Source organism: Sander vitreus, chromosome 14, assembly GCF_031162955.1.
Source record: "Sander vitreus isolate 19-12246 chromosome 14, sanVit1, whole genome shotgun sequence".
NCBI classification, from domain to species: Eukaryota; Metazoa; Chordata; class Actinopteri; order Perciformes; family Percidae; genus Sander; species Sander vitreus.
Genome location: NC_135868.1, coordinates 4,095,750 through 4,115,853, shown reverse-complemented (window position 1 = coordinate 4,115,853; position 20,104 = coordinate 4,095,750). Strand labels below are relative to the sequence as shown.

The 20,104-nt window shown below is 42.1% G+C and overlaps 1 protein-coding gene across 1 annotated transcript in view; it reads right to left on the bottom strand.

Moving 5' to 3' along the window:
- The window catches only part of LOC144528692 (protein MTSS 1-like), a 77,210-nt gene that overhangs the window by 6,566 nt on the left and 50,540 nt on the right, over positions 1-20,104 (bottom strand). The window contains exons 4-13 of the mRNA XM_078267458.1: positions 17,780-17,864; positions 16,875-16,966; positions 16,541-16,615; positions 9,224-9,381; positions 6,932-7,039; positions 6,080-6,177; positions 4,992-5,217; positions 1,256-1,513; positions 864-1,031; positions 200-356 (exon numbers count right to left, since the gene is read on the bottom strand). Of these exons, the coding sequence (XP_078123584.1) occupies positions 200-356; positions 864-1,031; positions 1,256-1,513; positions 4,992-5,217; positions 6,080-6,177; positions 6,932-7,039; positions 9,224-9,381; positions 16,541-16,615; positions 16,875-16,966; positions 17,780-17,864 (1,425 nt within the window). The remainder of the gene's footprint in view (positions 1-199; positions 357-863; positions 1,032-1,255; positions 1,514-4,991; positions 5,218-6,079; positions 6,178-6,931; positions 7,040-9,223; positions 9,382-16,540; positions 16,616-16,874; positions 16,967-17,779; positions 17,865-20,104) is intronic.

Sequence of the window (20,104 nt, the reverse complement as noted above, 5' to 3'; positions counted from 1 at the left end):
AAAAAATGTATCGTTTGACAGCCCTAATCATAAATAGTCACAGTATAGTGTGTAGAAAAAAATCTTAACAAAAGTCATAGTATGTCATAAAAAGTAATAAAAAAAGTCAAAGTATAGTTTGTTAAAAAAAGTCATATTAAGTTTGTCTGATAGTATTGTGTGTGTGTGTGTGTGTGTGTGTGTGTGTGTGTGTGTATACCTTGTGATGGGATGGTGTCCTCTGAGCAGCAGGGTGTGTTGGTCTGGCTGCTGTAGCCGCTGGAGCCCTGCAGGGAGTCTCTGCTGGAGCCGTGGATGTCCAGCTGGAGGCCTCGGGCCAGCGCTCGGGCCAACTCCTCGTGGGCCTCCCTGTCCTCCTGCCGGGGTCAAGAAACACACACACACACACACACACACACACACACACACACACACACACACACACACACACACAGAAGTATATGACATTATTAGTTTGATGTGCTTTTCTTTGCTTCACTAATTTGACAGCACAAAGAAACCTGACATGTCACTCAACTATCAGTTAGTTATCAAAAATATAAATAAATAACTTTTTTTTTTTTTTTTTTAAATCACTAAAGTAATAAAAAATAGTATAATAAGTACTAAAGGAGCAGGAACTGGTTAGGAGCAGAACACGTTTTTTTTACTTCTTCCTACTCCTTTTTGGAACATCCTTTGAATCAGTTAACTGGAATTTTGAAATGTATGTTTGCTGATTTTGTTTTTGTTGCTTTTCTTGCCTGTACTCAAATGTACATGTTAAAAAACTCTTTAAATGTCTGTCCAATCAGAAAGCTGCCAGCAACATGACCTCTGTTTTCAGGAATACAAAATCATAATGTTTTAAAACCCCATCTTACTCTGGGCGATGTCACTGAGTGGCTTCCTTTAACCCCTTGCGGTTCATCCCCTGGTGTGGAGATGTCGGCGCCGTGGTGGCTGCTGGGATCTGTAGTGTCTCTCCTGTCCCTGCTCCTCTTCAGGGTGTTGACCACTGACTGGTCATAAGGGCCTGGTTTGGCCCAGTCCTACACAGACAGACAAGATCCCAGACAATGCAGCATTACACTTTGCTGCTTTTCACAGTTACAGAATCACTTTTTTGAGCAAAGAAAGAAAATACAATTCAAAAGAGGGAAAGACGTAAGTAGAAGGTGAGAGGACATTCATTAAAAGCAAAAAGAGTGGAAGATGAAAGGAAGGATTAAAAAGAGGTGAAGGAGGAGGACATCGGGGAGAATGAGGACCAAACCTTCCAGGACGGGACTCTGGATGACGGGATCAATCCGAGAGGCAGGAACTCTCCTGATTGGCCGGAGCCTGAACGAGACCACGGCCACGTGGGGGAAACAGACGAATAGGAGGGCGAATAGATGGGAGAGGTGGTGGTGGTGGTGGTTGTGGAGGAGGAGGAGGAGGTGAAGAATGGAGGGTGGAGGTGGGGGTCCTGGGCCTGCAGTACCACTCCGTGCAGACAGAGGGCAGCGTGATGGTCAAAACCATTCGACAACTGAAGGTGAGTGGATGAGGGAGAGGTGGAAAACACAATTCAACCAATTAAAGATGGCGGTCATGACTTGAGGATGTGAACATATGGTGCTTAATGTCTCATAAGACTCTGAAACACAATTCACAAATGAATGCAGGGCCATTTGTATCTGTAAATGTGTATAACTTGTATTTCATCATATAGATCAACTTAGTATTTCTTAATGGACTTATATTTGTAAATTTGTGTGGATCTCTTTTCACCCTCCTGTTGTCCTCGGGTCAGATTTGACCCATTTTCAAAAAGTTTCTATATCAAAAATTTGGGTTTCTTTTAACCAAATTGTCAAAAAAAGAGTAACGTGGATCCCGTGACAATCCCAGCGCTCTCCAGTAGATGGCGCCAATGCAACATTTATGGATGCCAACCACAGTTAAACTATATAAAGACGATGAAGAAGCCTTGTCAGATGTGTCAACGACGCGTTATCATGACACCCACGTAACTTCTAGGAAAGGCCTGCCCTACGAAGCCGCTCGATTGGTTGGGGTTGGGGTTAGGCATTGACCTCGAGTGGTTAGGGTTAGTATGGCTGATTAGTCAGGGGATAGGACCTGAACAAATGGGGTTACACCACCTTGCCCAAGCATGGATGCCTGACGAATAGTAGTGTGCGAATGCTATTGAGGGGCGGGCTTTTCCTAGAAGTTGCGTGGGTTCCGCTTCAGAGACTGTTGGCCTAGTATTCATTTGTGCTTTGTGTTTCAAGAGTCACAAATTAGAGCTACGTGGTCTAAACCATCCCATAATGTCTAAACCATCCGAGGTAGACTGACCCCGAGCTACGTGGTTGTGAAACAAAGGCTTCTGCTCCTGTAGAAGCTAGAAGTCCGTCTGAAATCAACCTTGTTTTAAGAAAAACATGTTTTATCCGCGACCTTCTGGAGAAAAACTACACTACCCACAATCCGAAGCATAACAGCAACGTCTCTAATTGGTCCAACTCGCTGTTACCATAGAAACGTTTACCGTACCAGCGAAACCGCCAACGGCTAGAGCGAGCTTCTACCATTGAAGTCTATGATAGTTTCTGTACACGGTCTTCGTACCTTTTGCCTTTTTTGCCGTTTTCTAAATGTTTTTTTGCGCCGAATCAAATGTGTTATGCTCACTATTCATCTCGTAGCTGGTTGGCTCGGTTCCAGACTTAAAACTAAATATAAAGCAATTGTCGAAACGTCAGTGAAACAATTCAATGGGGAAAAAACACTTCCGGAGTCAGAGCCGTAAAAAAGTGGGCGGTCACTGTTGAGTAACTGGAGCTATTTAAATTAGCTGATACATGATTAAACGTCATTAGCTCTTACCAGTGTATCACCGTGTGTACTTCGTCCACAGCAATCTGACCAATCGGTCCCAAATCGTCCCAGTTAGAGAGGAAATGCCGTCAACATATTCTTTGTAAATCTTTACGACCGTTCCCCGAAAGAACCGAGCAGGCCTGCCCTGTTACACGATCCACATTTTCTACAAAACTTGACATTTACTCTATATGAAAACTACACTACCCACAATCCTAAGCGTAACAGCAACGAACTGTGATCGTAGCTTGCTAGCTCGGAGTTTGTTTGTTGCGGTTGTCAGGCAAGTCATCTGGAAATGTACTTCCACTGATCCAGACTAAACTCTGCCCGACACCGATCCTTATGATCACCACAAGACGGCTCTATTAGATTTGATAAGGGATTTAAAAGGATTTAATAAATGGATCTGAGACATGGCATTGAACCCCAACCCTAGCCTTTCTTTGTATTTTACATTGTGTGTGTGTGTGTGTGTGTGTGTGTGTGTGTGTGTGTGTGTGTGTGTGTGTCTTTTTATGTGTAGATGTTCACCTGTTGTAGCCCAGAGTGTGGCTCGCTGTGAGAGGGTGAGGAATAGGCGGAAGAGGAAGGCTCCTCGGGTAAAGGAGAGACACACGACTGCAGCAGAGCCATGCAAAGCACACACACAGAGGGCGGCCATGAAAACACAGATAAACAGACAGAAAAAAAAAGCAGAATATCAGTGTTAATAAGTCCAGCAGCACTAGAACACTAGAGCAGAATAATTATGAAGCGACGGAACAGAGCGAGAGAACAGGAAGCAAGAAGGAGGAGTGATAAATGAAGCAGGAGCAGGTTCAGCAGGCGGAATGAAAAGCTAACAACTGTGGTAACACAATATAAACCATAAACAATACACTGAATATCCAGTCTGGAGCAGTGTTTTCATTCACTCAAACACGTTGTAATTAATTGCAGGTTAGTAAGTATTTTTAATAAGACTTTAGGTAGGGCTGCACGATATGTGGAAAATATCTAAGAGATATATTGGAGGGAATGATCATTTCATTATTCTCATTTTCAATGAAAATTATTGGTTACACTTTACATGAAGGTATCTACATAAGAGTGACATGACACTGTCATGAACATTATAAACAAGTCATGAACGTTGATGACATAACGCCTCTTTTAGTAAGTGTCATTCGGTTTTTGTGTGTAGAGTTAGGGTTCATGTGTCATGACTGTGTCATGTCACTCTTATGTAGATACCTTCAAGTAAAGTGTTACCAAATTATTAAAATAAAAATAAATTAAAATGTGATTTTTTTTGCGAGGATCTGTACCAAACAAAAGTGTTTTCTTTAGTCTGTAGGATACGATTTGTAGGCCTGGACTCGGCAGCACCCCCTTAAAAAAAAATGAAGTTTTGAAGTTAACTTCTCCAATGTGAGGATTTTCTGCAGCTCTTTGTCTTATATCCCTGTAAGTGTAAACTGAATATTTTTGGGCTTTAGACTGTCGTTTCAGATAAAAACAGACATTTGAAGACGTCGCCAAAGACTTTAAGTCACGATACCATGATGCTGCTCGACGCCCTGCATTGCTACTACTAATAGTACTAGTCATAGTTCTATTATCTTCATTGGTACTATAACTGCCACTGTTTATCATACCAACTGCTATAATTATTAGGAATCATATTTCTCCATATTTCTTTATATCTGTATCAGTGTCTCTGTGTCCCGACCGACAATTGGTGGGTCTTTGTAAATTATAGAGTGTGGTCTAGACCTACTATATCTGTAAAGTTTTCCTGAGATAACTCCTGTTGGGATTTGATACTATAAATGAAATTATTATTATTATTTTTTTTTTTAAAAGGACACATTAATCAATAATAAAAATAATTGTTCAGTGAACATGCTGTGTGGCTGCAGGGGTGACTCACCACACACACACACACACAGACACACAGAGAGAGAGAGAGAGGAGCTGCAGCCTCGAGCTAATGAATGTAGAGTATCCTGGCAACCTGTAGGGATTTTATGACCTCACTGGTGGAAAGAAGAGTGGAGCAGAATATAATGGAGAGGACGGAGTGTGTGTGTCTGTTTGTCTCCGTCAGCCTATAACTTAGTTTTATATAGATTTAATTTTTCCACATTCCTTACCTGTGAGCTCTCCGGCGGCATGGGCGAGGGGGATTTGGACTGGAAGGCGTCCTGGGAGATGAAGCCAGAGTCGTGGGAGGAGATGGAGGAGAGGCGGGCCGGCGTCTGCTGGGGGAGCACCGAGGAAGAGGAGGAGGAGGAGGCTCGGTAACGGAAATGGGAGGTGGGGGAGTGGCAGTGTGAGCCGCTGGAGCGAGAGTCGCTGCTGTTCACACTGTTCAGGCTGCTGTAGGACAGAGAGGAGAGGAAACAAGGGAAGAGAGGAAACAAGAAAGGAGAGGGGAGGAAACAAGAGAGGAGAGGGAACAAGAGAGGAGAGGAAACGAGAAGAGAGGAAACAAGAGAAGAGAGGAGAGGAAACAAGAGAAGAGAGGAGAGGAGAGGAAAGAAGAGAGGAGAGGAAACAAGAGAAGAGAGGAGGGGGAACAAGAGAAGAGAGGAGGGGGAACAAGAGAAGAGAGGAGAGGAAACAAGAGAAGAGAGGAGAGGAGAGGAAACAAGAGAGGAGAGGAAACGAGAAGAGAGGAAACGAGAAGAGGGAACAAGAGAAGAGAGGAGAGGAAACAAGAGAGGAAACGAGAAGAGAGGAAACGAGAAGAGAGGAAAGGAAATGAGAAGAGAGGAAAGGAAATGAGAAGAGAGGGAAGGAAATGAGAAGAGAGGAGAGGAAACAAGAAAAGAGGAGAGGAAACGAGAGGAAACAATAGAGGAGAAGTTTGGTTTTCAAAGTCGCTGTATTTGGACCATTTCAAAGAAGAAACACAATCACAAAAATGTAAAAGCAAGTTAAGAAAATCCTAAATAAAATTAAAAAAAAACACAACAAAACCTGTCAAACAAATAAAAATGTACTTTCTTAATTAAAAATGAACCACTAACTCTCCATCCTCCCCCACAGGAGAGGAGAGGGATTGTAATGTATTAAATGAGGCTGACGTGATCCCATTAATGTTCCGTTAGAAGCTGCAGTTCCACCTCAGGACCAGAGGGGGGCAGCAGTGTACAGGCAGGGTATACCATTACATGTTTCAGCCTGTTGGGGAGGTTTGTTGAGGTAATGGGCTGTTTCTGTGGCCATGGTAACCAACCTGCACATGCTTGATTTCCTGGATACGGTGGTGCTCGGTGACGAGGGCGGAGTTTGGTAGGACCAGGTGCACTCGGAGCCCTTCAAGTCTACGATGACCTGCAGAGAGAGAGAGAGAGAGAGACAGAGAGAGAGAAGGCGTCAGGGAAGCTATGGGCAGCTGTCTGTAGAGCTGTAACAATTCCACATTTTGCTGTAGAATTAATTGTCTCGGTAATAATTGGTAATAATTTCAGTCAAATTTAAAAAATATTTATTTATTACTTTTTCCAAACAAATGAAAGTTTTGAATGGTATATCATATTGGGGGGTCTGTAAGGTTATACGTCTGTAAGGTCTATGGGTCAGTGGCGCCAACGTCATATATCATATTGGGGGGTCTGGGTGCCCTCCACCAGGGAAATTTTTAGTGTCAAAGACTTCATTTCCAGCATTCTGATACACTTTTATGAATCCATTTACTGTGGAAATACCTTTATTTAGCCTATGCAAAGATAAAAAAAAACACAGATGACATTTCAAAATATATCATAAATATAATGGAAAGTATGCCGTTGCATGTCATTGAGTTTTTAAGTGGGTATATGGAAATCCAGGAGCTTTCTTAGTGGGTATACTGCGTACACCTGCGTATCACGTAGACTACACCACTGGTCATACGCCTTAGGACCTTAGCTAATGTTAGCAATTAATTGCGGTTAAACAAAGAAACGGTGATTACGTAAAAAACAAACACAAAAAAAACACGATTAGACAATTATGTAATAGTAGATACAGGCCTAGCTGTCTGTATCCTGGATCAGCAGACAGACGGGTACAGGTCAGGAGATGTGGTGGGTTCAGGCAGCTGTACCTGCTCGCTGGAGGCCGGCAGCTTGTGTGGATCCATCGTCAGAGTCTTTAAGTCGTCTGTCAGAGTCTGGAGGTGAGTGATCTCTCCCAGCATAGACATCTCTTCCTCCTGACACACACAAACACCAACATGCACACAAGTCTACAACAAAACTACTTCACTACAGTAGCTCCAGTACAGACTGAGTTACAGCTATAGACTGTAAAAATAATGAACGAAGCTTCCGGGTCTGTAAAGTGAAGCCAATGTGGAAGTGTCCTAAAGCTGCAGTCTATCTAATTTCCAGCAGGGGGCGACTCCACTGGCTCCAAAAAGAACTCTATAGAAGTCTATGAGAAAATTAACCTACTTCTCACTTGATTTATTACCGCAACAAACATTTTCATAATGAGTTTATGGTCTCAATCGCTAGTTTCAAGTCGTCTTCAACACGGCATGATGTTCATTTTGTAAATTATGGTCCCATGCTTTAAGGCGTGGTCTGTAAATCAGGACAGAGGCTTAGAAATGCTAACCATGACACTGTGGACATTAAAATAGACCTTATTTTTGGGTGTTGTCTGTGTTTTTATCTTAAACTTTGAACCTCTCACTGTGTGTTTTCACTTCATCAAAGTTAATTGGAACATTTGGTCGCCTAAAAATGTCCTGTTCAGCATTTTGCCAACCATGCTTGCTAGCTACCTACTGCTAGCGCTAGCTGGTAACTTAAGGGAAAGTTTGCTGATTTTCTGTTCTGCTATACATGCAGATGGATGGCGGCAGTACCTCACCGCTGGATGACTCGCTTCAGAAGGGTTGAAAATTGGCAAGTTTCCCTCCATAGCTCCATCTCCTAATAAAAATCATCATGTCCGGCTTCAAAAAACCAAGATGGCGAGGGCCACAGTGCCAAACTCAAGGCTTCAAAACAGTAGTCCACTAATGGGGATGACATAACGGATGCTACATCCATTATGTTTACAGTTTATGGTTACAGCACAGAAGTTAAAGTTTGAAGTTGTGTATTCAGTGTTTGGATCACGATGTGTTCAAAGAGTTTCGACCTGACAGCTGCATTAATACTCTGCAGGCTGCAGAGTCGAGGGGTCGAAAAATAAGTTGTTGTCGGAGCGTTAAGCGGGATTTATGCTTCTGCGGAGGCTCCACGCAGAGCTTTCGCCGTAGCCTACGTACTGTAAGTGGCCTGAAGTTTATACTTGTGTGTTGGTGTGTGCGTCAATCTCTTTAAGAGAATAGCAGGGCCGGCATGTGTGTGTGCGTGGGGAGTGTGTGGTTGAGCGAGTGAGAGAGTGGCGGTGATTGTCTTCGGAGCGAGTAGCGACTCTAGAGTCATAGTGAGAGAAACAAAGTGTCTCCTCTGTTCTTTCTGACCACGGTGGGAAATCTGGAGCTGGAGAAAATAACCCTCTCCTTGATTTCATGTTGTTTATGGAGAAGGAGAACCAGGAAATGAGAAGAGGGGAAATTCAGCTACCAAGCCACGGCCTAGCGACGTGCATTGCGCAAGGTGTAGTTACATTTTTCGAGAGGTGCGCGTCAGGCTACGCTCGATGGGGTTTTAAGCCCCCCAACGTTGACTTCAAGGCACCTAACCCTAACCTTAATCCTAACCCTAACCATTGCCTAATCCTAGTGCCTTCCAGGCAGCGCTGCCTGGAAGACAACGTTGGGGGCTTAAAACACCAAACACCTCAGGCTACAGCGTAGGGTCTTTAGCTGCATCTCATGTCACTTATTTGATATCTTCTCGACTTCTCGTCCTCAGCTGAACTGGAAGTTGTTCTGTCCCTCCTCGGTGAAGGCCGTCTCAAAGCTCTTATTTTTGCCCCGAGGCGCGAGCATCGAGGCGGGATCATCGAGCTGCTATAGCCGAGGATAAACGAGAGCAGCCTTCCCGGAAGCCGTGCAGCTGAAGGAGTTGCTAACTCCGGCCAAACAGCTGACGTATTCATGTGACGCTTCAGAGGAAAGGACGTCTCACCTCTCTAAAACACATTTGCTCGTTTCCTCTCTCCTCCGATGATGTCCTCGTGTCTCTCCCGTGCCTCCTTGGTGGGAGAGATTAAGACGCGAGGAAGGGAGACAAGTGGAGGAGTCGAGGAGGCCATTTAAGCAACATGAGAAGCACCTCTCGCCTCCACGCACCTATGTACGTAGCCACGGCGTAGATATAACGCAGAAGGATGAATCACGCTTTACTCACTTTACACAGTCAGTCCATTTCACACAGCTGCTGTTTTATTCTTTTTAGTAACCAGTGTGGTCTGGATGTGTGGATGTGTGACTGACCACGACAGGCTTCAGCATGGAGACAAAGCAGCAGAAGCGACTCCTCTCCTCCACCAGCGCCTTCCGCACCGCCTGCTTCTCCGTCTCCTCCAGCAGCAGGTACTTATCACTGACGTCCTGCATGGCGCTGTCCAGCTGAGGCTGGAGGTCCCCGCGGCCTACACACACACACACACACACACACACACACACACACACACACACGCAATAATTACATAAAATCTAAGTAATCACACTGGATAAACGGAAAGCTGTCACAAACAAACAGATGAAAGTTTCACATAAAAGTGAAAGAAGCGCTCAGACGTTGCTGCAACTAACACTTATTTTCATCATCCATTTACTTACAAGATCATGTCCTCAAATAACAAGTATAAAAATGTTATTCACAATTTCCCAGAGCCAAAGGCAAAATCAAATTCCTTGTTTTTTTTCGACCAAATCCCAAAGATATTCAGTTTACTAAGATGTATGACAACAACAAAAAGAAGGAAATCCTCACATTCGAAAAAGCTAAAACTAGAGAATATTTGGCCCTTTTAGCTCGGAAAATGAGAATTATTCAATTATAAAATACATTTATGTAGCTAATTAATTCACTGTCAGTCAGAGAACCACAGAGCAAAAGGAAGCATGAAAACAGAACAAAACGGTCGAGTTGCATAAAAGAGGACTATAAAAAGAGCTAAGACACAAAAAGAATTGGAAAATAATACAACAAGAAGCAAAAAAAAGTTCTCAAAAGCAAGTGAAAGCACAAAGTGTTCATTTAAAACACTGAAATTGCCGCCAATATATTAAATGTCAGTTATTTCATATCTTCTTCATTGAAAAAGACTTGACCGTAAGGTGAGCAAACAGACTTTATGTGCGATATTAAAGAAATGTAAATCCATTACGTGGTACCTGCTCAACTCGCCTCGACTCTACTCCCCTTTTGTAGTTTTCCATTATAAAAAAAAATTCCCTGGTACCAGCTGACAGATACTTTTTTTAGTATCACCTCCGTCGAGGTTCCAAGCGAGCTGAGGCGTTACCAAAAAGGTGACGTGAAAACCTGCAGACTACCGATTGGTCGGAGAGAATCGTCACTAATCATTGGGTCATCATTGCTAGCGACAGACGGGGGTGTCCTGAACAAACCCGCCATTTTTAAATAGTTTAGCCAGCTGTGTTTTTTTTGTTTGTTTTTTTGCCTCCAGCTTCTTTTGAAACTAAATGTGTCTTCTGGCTGTGGCAACAGCTACCTGCCGAGAGTCAAAAACAACACACCTTCGACGTTGTGTGTGTGTGTGTGTGTGTGTGTGTGTGTGTGTGTGTGTCGTGTTAGGTCACGGCAGTTTCCTGCGGCGTCGCTATGACGACCAGCCACGCTCGACTCATGCATGAGGGCGGTACTCAATCTGCAATGGAAAAAGGAGGACGGGGCACCGCAGCCGAGTCGAGCCGAGCAGTGGGTGTGCGCAGCAGTGGGTGTGCGCCAAAAGAGAAGTAAAGAGCTTCAGGCTTCAGACTATTAGCTGTGAAATCGTATATTCACTTCAGTTCCAGAGGGAACAGCCTGTTCTGAGACTGACTGCTTCAAAACAATAGTTAGAGCCTCCCAAAAACCTTCAACCTACATTAAAGAATAAAAAGTTTTCTCTCCAACACCAGCGATCCGTCAAGCTGTCCCGCCTGGAAACAAACAACCGCTGGCATCCAGCTAACACACACCACACATTATTAGTCGGGTCATTAACTATCTGATTACAAAATACTCAGTTTAAGTTGGAGAGATGGTTAGTAAGAGGATTCTGTTGTGTTTTTAACCCTGATCTGATGTTTTAACTAATCCTTTCTCCAATGCACCTCAATGGACTCAGAAGTGGGGAAGAAAAGTCGGTTTCTGTCTATATTTTTGTACAAATTGTCAAGAAATACCACAAAAAGTTGGTCTTTTTTGTTGTCCTCAACAGAGTTCTGGGGAAGTCTTTTTCCTCTTTAAGATGATCCTTTTGGTAATCCCATCGTCTGTTCTTCAGGACCGACATAAACATGTAATTAAAGTTCTTCATTCCTCCAGTGAGATCCGAGGCCGGGCTCTGTGGTCGGCCTGATAGATGGGAGAGAGCCGAACTTTTCCAGGCAGACGCTTCAGGGACACAGAGAGGACAGAGACGGCTGAGAGATCCTTTTTTGACGGACAGGGAATGTAATTTCTAGTTTCCCACAGAATTTCAAGCAACACAATCCAGAGACAAGATCCCTCTCACATTCTGTTTGGGTGTCTCTCCACCTCCCTCTTCTTTCTTTGTCTGTGTCCAACTCTAAATCTCGTTCATTTGTCTTCTTCTTCATCCTCTTTCTGTCCGCTACAAAATGATACTTTGAGAAGCTTCACTTTCCCGTCTTCAGTCTTTGTCGTGCGTGTAAAAAAGCTGATTACAAACCCAGTTACATGTACCCAGTTACAGCACCAAAGGCCAAAAGAAATCGACGTTCACTGGGAGATGTTTAGCTCGGGACATCAGATTTCTCAAATCCATGACTACAATTACAGACAAAGTTTCTTGTTTACATTATTTTTTAAGAAATCACTTCAGAAAGCCATCACACTGAGACTGATGCAAAGGGAACTCTTTCCCATTACATTCATTTCCCTTCATTTTTCCTTCTTTTGAACTCCCTCCCTCTCTCATTACATTCATTTCATTCCAACACAAGTTCTTCCTCCCGTTTTCCCTCTTTGAATCTCTTCTTCCCGCGTTACATTAATTCCACTGCAGAGGCAGTTTTCTTCTCGTGCAGTAATAAAAACAGGCTGGAAACGCCCGACGACGGCCAAAGCAGCTCAACCACATCTGAGGTTCCTCTGGGGTCAATCCCGGGTCCTGTTTATTTTGTCTTAAAGGCTTGATTCATTCCTTTGTCGGCGGGAACAACAAGCTCTTGTTTCCACTCATAATAAGGCTCGTTTTAGCTCGATGAATCAGACTGGAACTACTTGTTCTAAAATCATAGGACATGTTTTGGTTTTTACTTGTGGTTCTTTGGAGCTCCGTGGGTAGAGTTAAGCAATGACTCTCACATATACCCGTTCCCCAGCTGTTAGTCACTCTTAATGTGATGCATAAATGTGACACATGTCAGGCTGGTTTACACATTATTCTGTGTTAGAACATGTTATACTATCCTATAGGGCTGGGATGATATGCTTTTGTCCCGATTCGATTCGTTCACGATACATGGGGGCCGATTCGATTTATGTTGCGCTTTTCATTTATTGCGATTCTAGAAGTATTGCGATTCGATAGTATTGAGTAATGCAATTTTCTTTTCCTTCTTTAACAAAAACAGAAGTTGAATAATACACTTCTAGAGACAATATATCATGAGACATTTATAAAAACTAATTGTTTTTAAACAATATGCACATCACATGTCAGTCAGTCAGTCTGACATTTATTTCATTTGTAAATAAGTAGTATTTTCTGCTTTCGGTCAGAAAACGGATATGACGTAGTCGCTGTCAGCGGTACCGTATAAACAGAAACTATTTAGGTGAATCATTGGTAAGAAAAACAAATACATAAATAAAAATTATTGGTTCTAGGGAAAATAATCGATTTTAAAAATGGTTGCAAAAGAAAATCACGATACATTCGATTATCGTTTCCCCCCCCCCCCATCCCTACTGTCCTAATTCAATTCAATTTTATTTATAGTATCAAATCATAACAAGAGTTATCTCAAGACACTTTACAGATAGAGTAGGTCTAGACCACACTCTATAATATACAAAGACACAACAATTCCAGTAATTCCCCCAAGAGCAAGCATTTAGTGTGACAGTGGCGAGGAAAAACTCTTAGGAAGAAACCTCGGACAGACCCAGGCTCTTGGTAGGCGGTTCCTGATGGTGCCGGTTGGGGGTGTAATGAACAGTGGCAATAATAGTCACAATAAAGATAATGGAACAGTGACTAGAAATAGTAGTTGTAGTAGTTCATACTACTTCATCTTACTGTATGTTATGCTATGCTTTCCTACCAACATAACTGTAGACAGCAGGGGTCTTCAACATTTTTTAGTGCAAGGACCCCTTAGCTGAACGAGACGCAGAGCAGGGACCCCCCCACCACATCTATTGTATACAAATGTAGTTCCATATTAACATGAGCCAAATGGTTGGATGGATATGTGTATAAGTTTATTATCGAGACATGTTTTAATGTCAAACATACATGTGGAAAGCACATTAAATCCTTAAACTTACTGGTGTGGCTGGCTACCATAATGGCATACCTTACTTAGTAAGAGTATCATCAATGTTGTGTAAATGTTTTTTTTGTACTAATAGGCTGATTCATCTTTGCCAATAATATGTTGGATTCATGTTAATATATATTTCCAGACATATTTAAATTTTTGAAAAAATAAATATCAAACCATAATTTGGCGGCCCCCCCCTGCAGTAACTCTGAGGACCCCCTAGGGGTCACGCACCCCCTGTTGAAGATCTCTGGGCTAAGCTATTCTACAACATATTTCTTAACCTATGAGATGTTATGCGGTTATCCTAAAGCTTAAATGATTGGCTAATTAATCGATTAGTCAGTTCCTGGATCAACAGAAAATTTCATCATTTTTATTCGAGCAACAAGGCTAATGGTACGTGTCCACAGTGGCGTTGTTTGATGGCAGGGATCGCCCCGCTTCCCAGCATTGGACTCTTGGTGGGCTTGCCACTAGCAGTTATCAGTTTCTCTTCACTGACCAATGAAAAGCAAAGAAAACAGGCTACACCCTTGTACAACCGCGATGGCTGCACCTGATTGGACGAACGCTTCACGTGGGGCTGTCCGCACCCGGATTTCAAAACAGACCAACATGGCGGCTCGTTTGAAAACTTTCTCTTATTTTTCAAAAATGGTTCACTGAGACTTCCTTCCTTCCTTTGACACACTGAGCTGCTCTCTCCTCTCTCTTTCCATTTGTTTAAACTCTGGGGAGTTTACTCCCCAGGGTCACTGTCCTGCTACGTCCTGCTACGCCCTGCTATGCTCTGCTGTGCCACGCTACATCCTGTGACGCCCTGCAATGACATGAACTACTACGACTACCATTTGTAGTCACTGTTCCATTATCTTTATTGTGACTATTATTGCCACTGTTCATCACACCCCCAACACCGCCTACCAAGAGCCTGGGTCTGTCCCAGGTTTCTCCCTAAAAGGAAGTTTTTCCTCGCCACTGTCGCACTAAATGCTCGCTCTTGGGGGAATTACTGGAATTGTTGGGTCTTTGTAAATTATAGAGTGTGGTCTAGACCTACTCTATCTGTAAAGTGTCTCGAGATAACTCTTGTTAAGATTTGATACTATGAATAAAATTGAATTGAATTGAACTGAAATGTGTTTCTGAAAACATTTCATGCGAGAAATAAGCTGTGCAGTTGCTGAATCGGTCTTCATTTTAGATCGACAATGGTCAGATTTTCGGTAGTTCGAGAGACAGCGAGTAGAGCTGGAACAGTAAAACAATACTGATGTATCTGTGATGAAGATAATATTATTAGTGAGTCGTAATGTTATTCCAGATAGTTGTGTAGTGTGTCAGTGACCCCGCTGTGTTTTATTGTGGTCACATCACATTACACATCATGTTTTACAAAACAAGCCGGAGAAATCGTTTTCTTTGAAGACTCTTGTTTAGCGTGACTCTGCTCTCTGTTGTGTTCAGGCTCTGGTTATGTGAGTCACACACACATATCTAAACAACGCGGGGACATTTTCCAGCAGACCAAAGTGGGATGGACATGATTTTGGAAAAAAGCATGAAAGACGTGACATCAGATAATAAAGTACCTCTCTGTGTCTCCAGAATAATCGTGCACAAATTAAGAAAGCGACTTACCAAAAACATCAGCTGGACAGAGCAGAGCATGATGGGACACGGGAAGGGAAGTAGGCAGATTTGAACAGTTGGAAAAGGAAAATAAAACATAAACATATTAACTTTTAAATCTCTTTCTCTGGAAAAAATACTCAGATGTTTTAAGTAAAAGTAGTAATACCACCAAAAAGGTTAAACGCCTGCATTCAAAACCATATTTAAGTAAAAGTACAAATGAATCAGCATAAAAAAATAGTACTCATTACGCAGAATAATATATATATATATATATATATATATATATATATATATATATATATACACACACACACACACACACATACACTACCGGTCAAAAGTTTGGGGTCACTTATTCATTTCCATTCCACTCCATTATAGACAGAATACCAGCTGAGATCAGTTGCATTGTTCCTTTAATCAGGGCAGCAGTTCTCAGATGACATTATGTGCTTACATAGTTGCAAAAGGGTTCTCGACTGTTGTAGAAAGAAGTGGCTGATCTTTAATACAATATCTACAATGCCCATTATCAGCAACCATTCATCCAATGTTCCAAAGGCTCATTCTGTTCACTAATCTGATATCATTTTAAAAGGCTAACTGAGAAAACATTGGAGAACCCTTTTGTAATTATGTAACAATAATGTAATCTGAAAACTGCTGCCCTGGTTAAAAAAACAATGTTATATATTATTATATATTCTGTCTATAATGGAGTGGAATGGACATTTCTAAGTGACCCCAAACTTTTGACCGGTAGTGTGTGTATGTGTATATATATATATATAATTATTATTAATATTATTATATCACTTTAATGGTGCAGCTGATAAAGGTGGAGCTCATTTTAAGTATGTAAAAGTTAATAAGTAAAATGTATTTATGAAGCGCTTTTCAAAGATAAAATCAAAAAAAGTGCTTTACAATAACATAAAAAAGACATACAACAGGACATAATTTATATTAAAAACATAATACAGAATTAAAATTACAGGTCAGCCAAACGCCTGTCTAAAAAGGTAGGTCTTATCTAATCAAATCTGATGTTATTAGTTGAATTACTGTTTGTATTAATATTCTAAATCTGCAATAAAGATAATTGTAGTGAAGTGGAAGTATAAAGTAGCTGGAAATGGAAATACCTAAGTCAATTAAAGTAAATTAAGTTTTCCAACTCGTTATTACAAATGTCAGCGTGATGTTTTGGCATCTCATAATCAGGGCTACGCAGAATCTGCGGGAGCAGAATTTCCCACAGATTTTCCACAAATAAAAAAAATCCCAAAAATTCCCCAAAGCAGAAAAACAGTCGTCCAAATTACACAGCTTTATCCTGGATCAACGCTACAAGAGAAAATAAACTGGAGATTTCGTTTGGGTCTGCTCACAAGTGACCAGACTGGGAAGAGAGTTGCAAACCTTTCTTTGCTTTCTTCTGCAGCTTCAAAGTGTCTGAGGATCTCTTCTTGATCTCCTGACGGGCCTTCTTGTACTCTGCAGAGAAACACACACACACACACACACACACACACACACACACACAAACAAACAAACAGATGAACAGATGAACACGCAGTATGAAACTGTATGGACATATTTTAGGTTAGGTTCACAAAGATAAATGTGAGATATGCACACATACATATGCAAAAAGAGAGGTCCATGAACACCACACAGACATACATTATGACAGACATTAACTGCATGCCAATGGCGTCTCTCTTTACTCGTGTGTGTTTCTGCGTTTGTGTACCTTTGGCGTGGTCTTTGTCCAGAGTGTTGGCTACTCTCTTCCACTCCTCCATCTGCTCCTGTAGAGGGTTGATCAGACAGTCCAGAAACACCCTGCCAACACACACACACACACACACACACACACACACACACACACACACACACCGTCAGAGCAAAAACAAAGTCCCCACAACATAAATGTTCGGGTTAATACTTGGTTTATGGTGAGAGTAAGGGTTGGGGTCCGACATGTAGGTTAGGGGTAAAGCGTGATTTATGGTCGTGCGGAGTCTCCACGCAGAGCTTTCGCCGTAGCCTACGTAAGTGGCCTGAAAGTTTATACTTGTGCGTTGGTGTGTGCGTCGATCTAATAGCAGGACCGGCGTGTGTGTGTGTGTGTGTGTGTGTGTGTGTGTGTGGGGAGTGTGTGGTAGAGCGAGTGAGAGAGTGACGGTGATTAGCTTCGGAGCGAGTGACCGTTCTTTCTGACCACGGTGGGAAATCTGTAGCAGGAAGAGTTAACCCTCTCCTTGATTTCATGTTGTTTATGGAGAAGGAGAACCAGGAAATGAGAAGAGGGGAAATGCAACGCTACAGAGCCACGGCCGAGTGACGTGCGTCAATTTGCGTAGGGTCTGTGTCTCCGCGTACCTACGTACGTGCGTTGCCCCTTGGGGATTCATAAAGTTTTGCGAATCTGAATCTAATAATGTGGTTAAATGGAATCAAAGACTGAACAAGGAGAGAGCGGGATGGTGGATGGGAAGCTGAAGCAGGAGGAAGAGGAGCAGCAGGTTGCCATGGAGAGCTGGGAGGAGATGCTACACCTGTTCAACACGCACGCACACACGCACGCACGCACAGATCTACACACACACACACACACACACACACACACACACACACACACACAGATTTACTCACATGGAGAACTGGCGGAGTTTGGCCTCGATGCTGCGGTGCCTCATGCACATCCTGGTGAGGGCTGAACCGATGTCCCTGGTCCCTCCTGCAAACAGGAGAGAGACAATCTGTCAGTCCCATTTGTTTAAAATGTGCCTGCAGATTACTGGAAGCTCTTTGAAGAGTCGGATTAAAACACATTTTAAACTGAAGTGGATACAAATTCCACTTCACATGACTACAAGTACATTTTAGTTTGCATTCTTCCCTCTGAAATCCATAAAGCAAACTCACTCACTGGGCTACAAACAGTAAACATTACAGATGAAGCCTAGACGTAACTAGTCGTCTTTTCCTAGTTTTAAAGGCTGCATTACAGCATTACATTACGTTCTAATGTTCTGAATTTAACATACTTACTAGCTGTTTGATTGTTTGGCTTTACCCACTTAGTCATTGTATCCATATTATTGGTGATTATTTATCAAAACTCTCATTGTGTTAATATTTTGTGAAAGCACCAATAGTCAACCCTGCAATATCGCCACAATATCAACATCGATGTATTTGGTCAAAAATATAGTGATATTTGATATTCTCCATATCGCCCAGCTTTAATGGGTAGACGCTCCTAGAGATGCATTTCATTACGTGTTTGCACTGCCATTTATACACCTATTTATGAATAAGCCCCTGGGTCAATGAAGATTAAGATTCATTCATTCACTTCCACCAGAATCACATTAATGTCAAGGCTGCAGCAGCAAAAGGGTTCAATGTGTCTCTTACTCAGTCAGCTACTTGTCAGTTTAAATGATCCGTAAATCAGCTGGATTAAACACAAAATACAGTCAATGGATTGCATTTATATCAGCGACTACTGAAACCACTTCACACACTACAGGCACTATTCACCGCGTTCACACACACACACACATTCATACACTGTGGCCGAGGAAGCCATACAAGGTGCCAGCTGCTCATCAGATAAACATTCACACACACCGATGGTGCAGCATCGGGAGCAATTTGGGGCTTAAAAGACACATTCCGTTACATTTAGCCGGCGCTTTTATCCAAAGCGACTTCCAATGAGTGCGTTCAACCGTTAAGGTACCAACTCAGAACAGCAAGAATCAGGTACGATAGGATAGGATACAACTTTATTGTCAGTTCACATCGAAATTAGTTTTGCGTTCCCGAGCAGCACCGCTCAAAAGAGGAAATAAGAAGAAAATTACACCCAGAGCTAGAAAACAATTACACATACTGTATAGTACAAAGATGAAGACGTATTATCAACAGCCACGACAAAGAAACATGTTTCATGATATCCTCGGATCCAGATCTTAATTGGCAGCGCACTGATTTTGGTTTAGCAACAGGATAGACTGATGTACAGTATAAAAGAGTTCTTGAGCCTGTTGTGTCTAAACGAAGGGACTCTAAATCGCCCGTTAGAAGTCAGAAGTTGGTATTCATAATTTAAAAACATGCATGGAGTCAGAAGAGATGCTGTTGGAGAGACACGTGTAGAGTGCAGGGGCCAGGGATCAAACAGACGACTTTCCATTTATATGTTGACAACTAATTGATTAATTGTTGCTCTCTCTCTGTCAGTACATCTTATTCGATCAAAATATTATTTATATACATATTATATATACTCAACCACTCTTTTTTTTTTTTTTACTTTGTGGGCGAGGGAGTGTATTACGTCAATGAAGGGTCCTTACATAGATCTAAAACATGGGTCCTTATAAGTATAGTATACAAGTGAGTGTGTGTGTGTCTGGGGTGGGGTAGTGAGCACTGCATTGCACCACTGACACCTCTTTCTCTCCTCTCTTCCCTCTCTCCACATGTCCTCTTCTTCCTCTCTCTCTCTCTCTCTCTTACACATCTTCCTCTCACCCAATCTCTCCCTGAAGCCTTAAAAAAGGTGCAGAAACTAACAGCAACCCTTCCTCACAGCAAGAAAAGTCTGATGGCCCAGGGCAAGTCAAATGTTACGTCGGGCAAGTAAATATATAATACATCATATCATAAATGACGTTATCGTTCTCATGCCCCCGTCAGAGAACGAATGAATTCATTTTAATGTGTAGTTGACCAATCAAGAATGAAGTCGGTGCTTAGCGCTTTTGACAGGTTTAAAAATAAATAAATAAATAAATAAAAAATTTGACATTTTTTTGACATTTATTTACGCTTTTTGACAGTTTTACTTAATTTTTCGACGGTGAAGAATTACGCATTGGGTGGTTTTAACGTTTTTTGACATTTATTGACTATTTTTTTTGATGTTTTGGACAGTGAAATGTTTTATTGTTGCTTCTTTCTGAG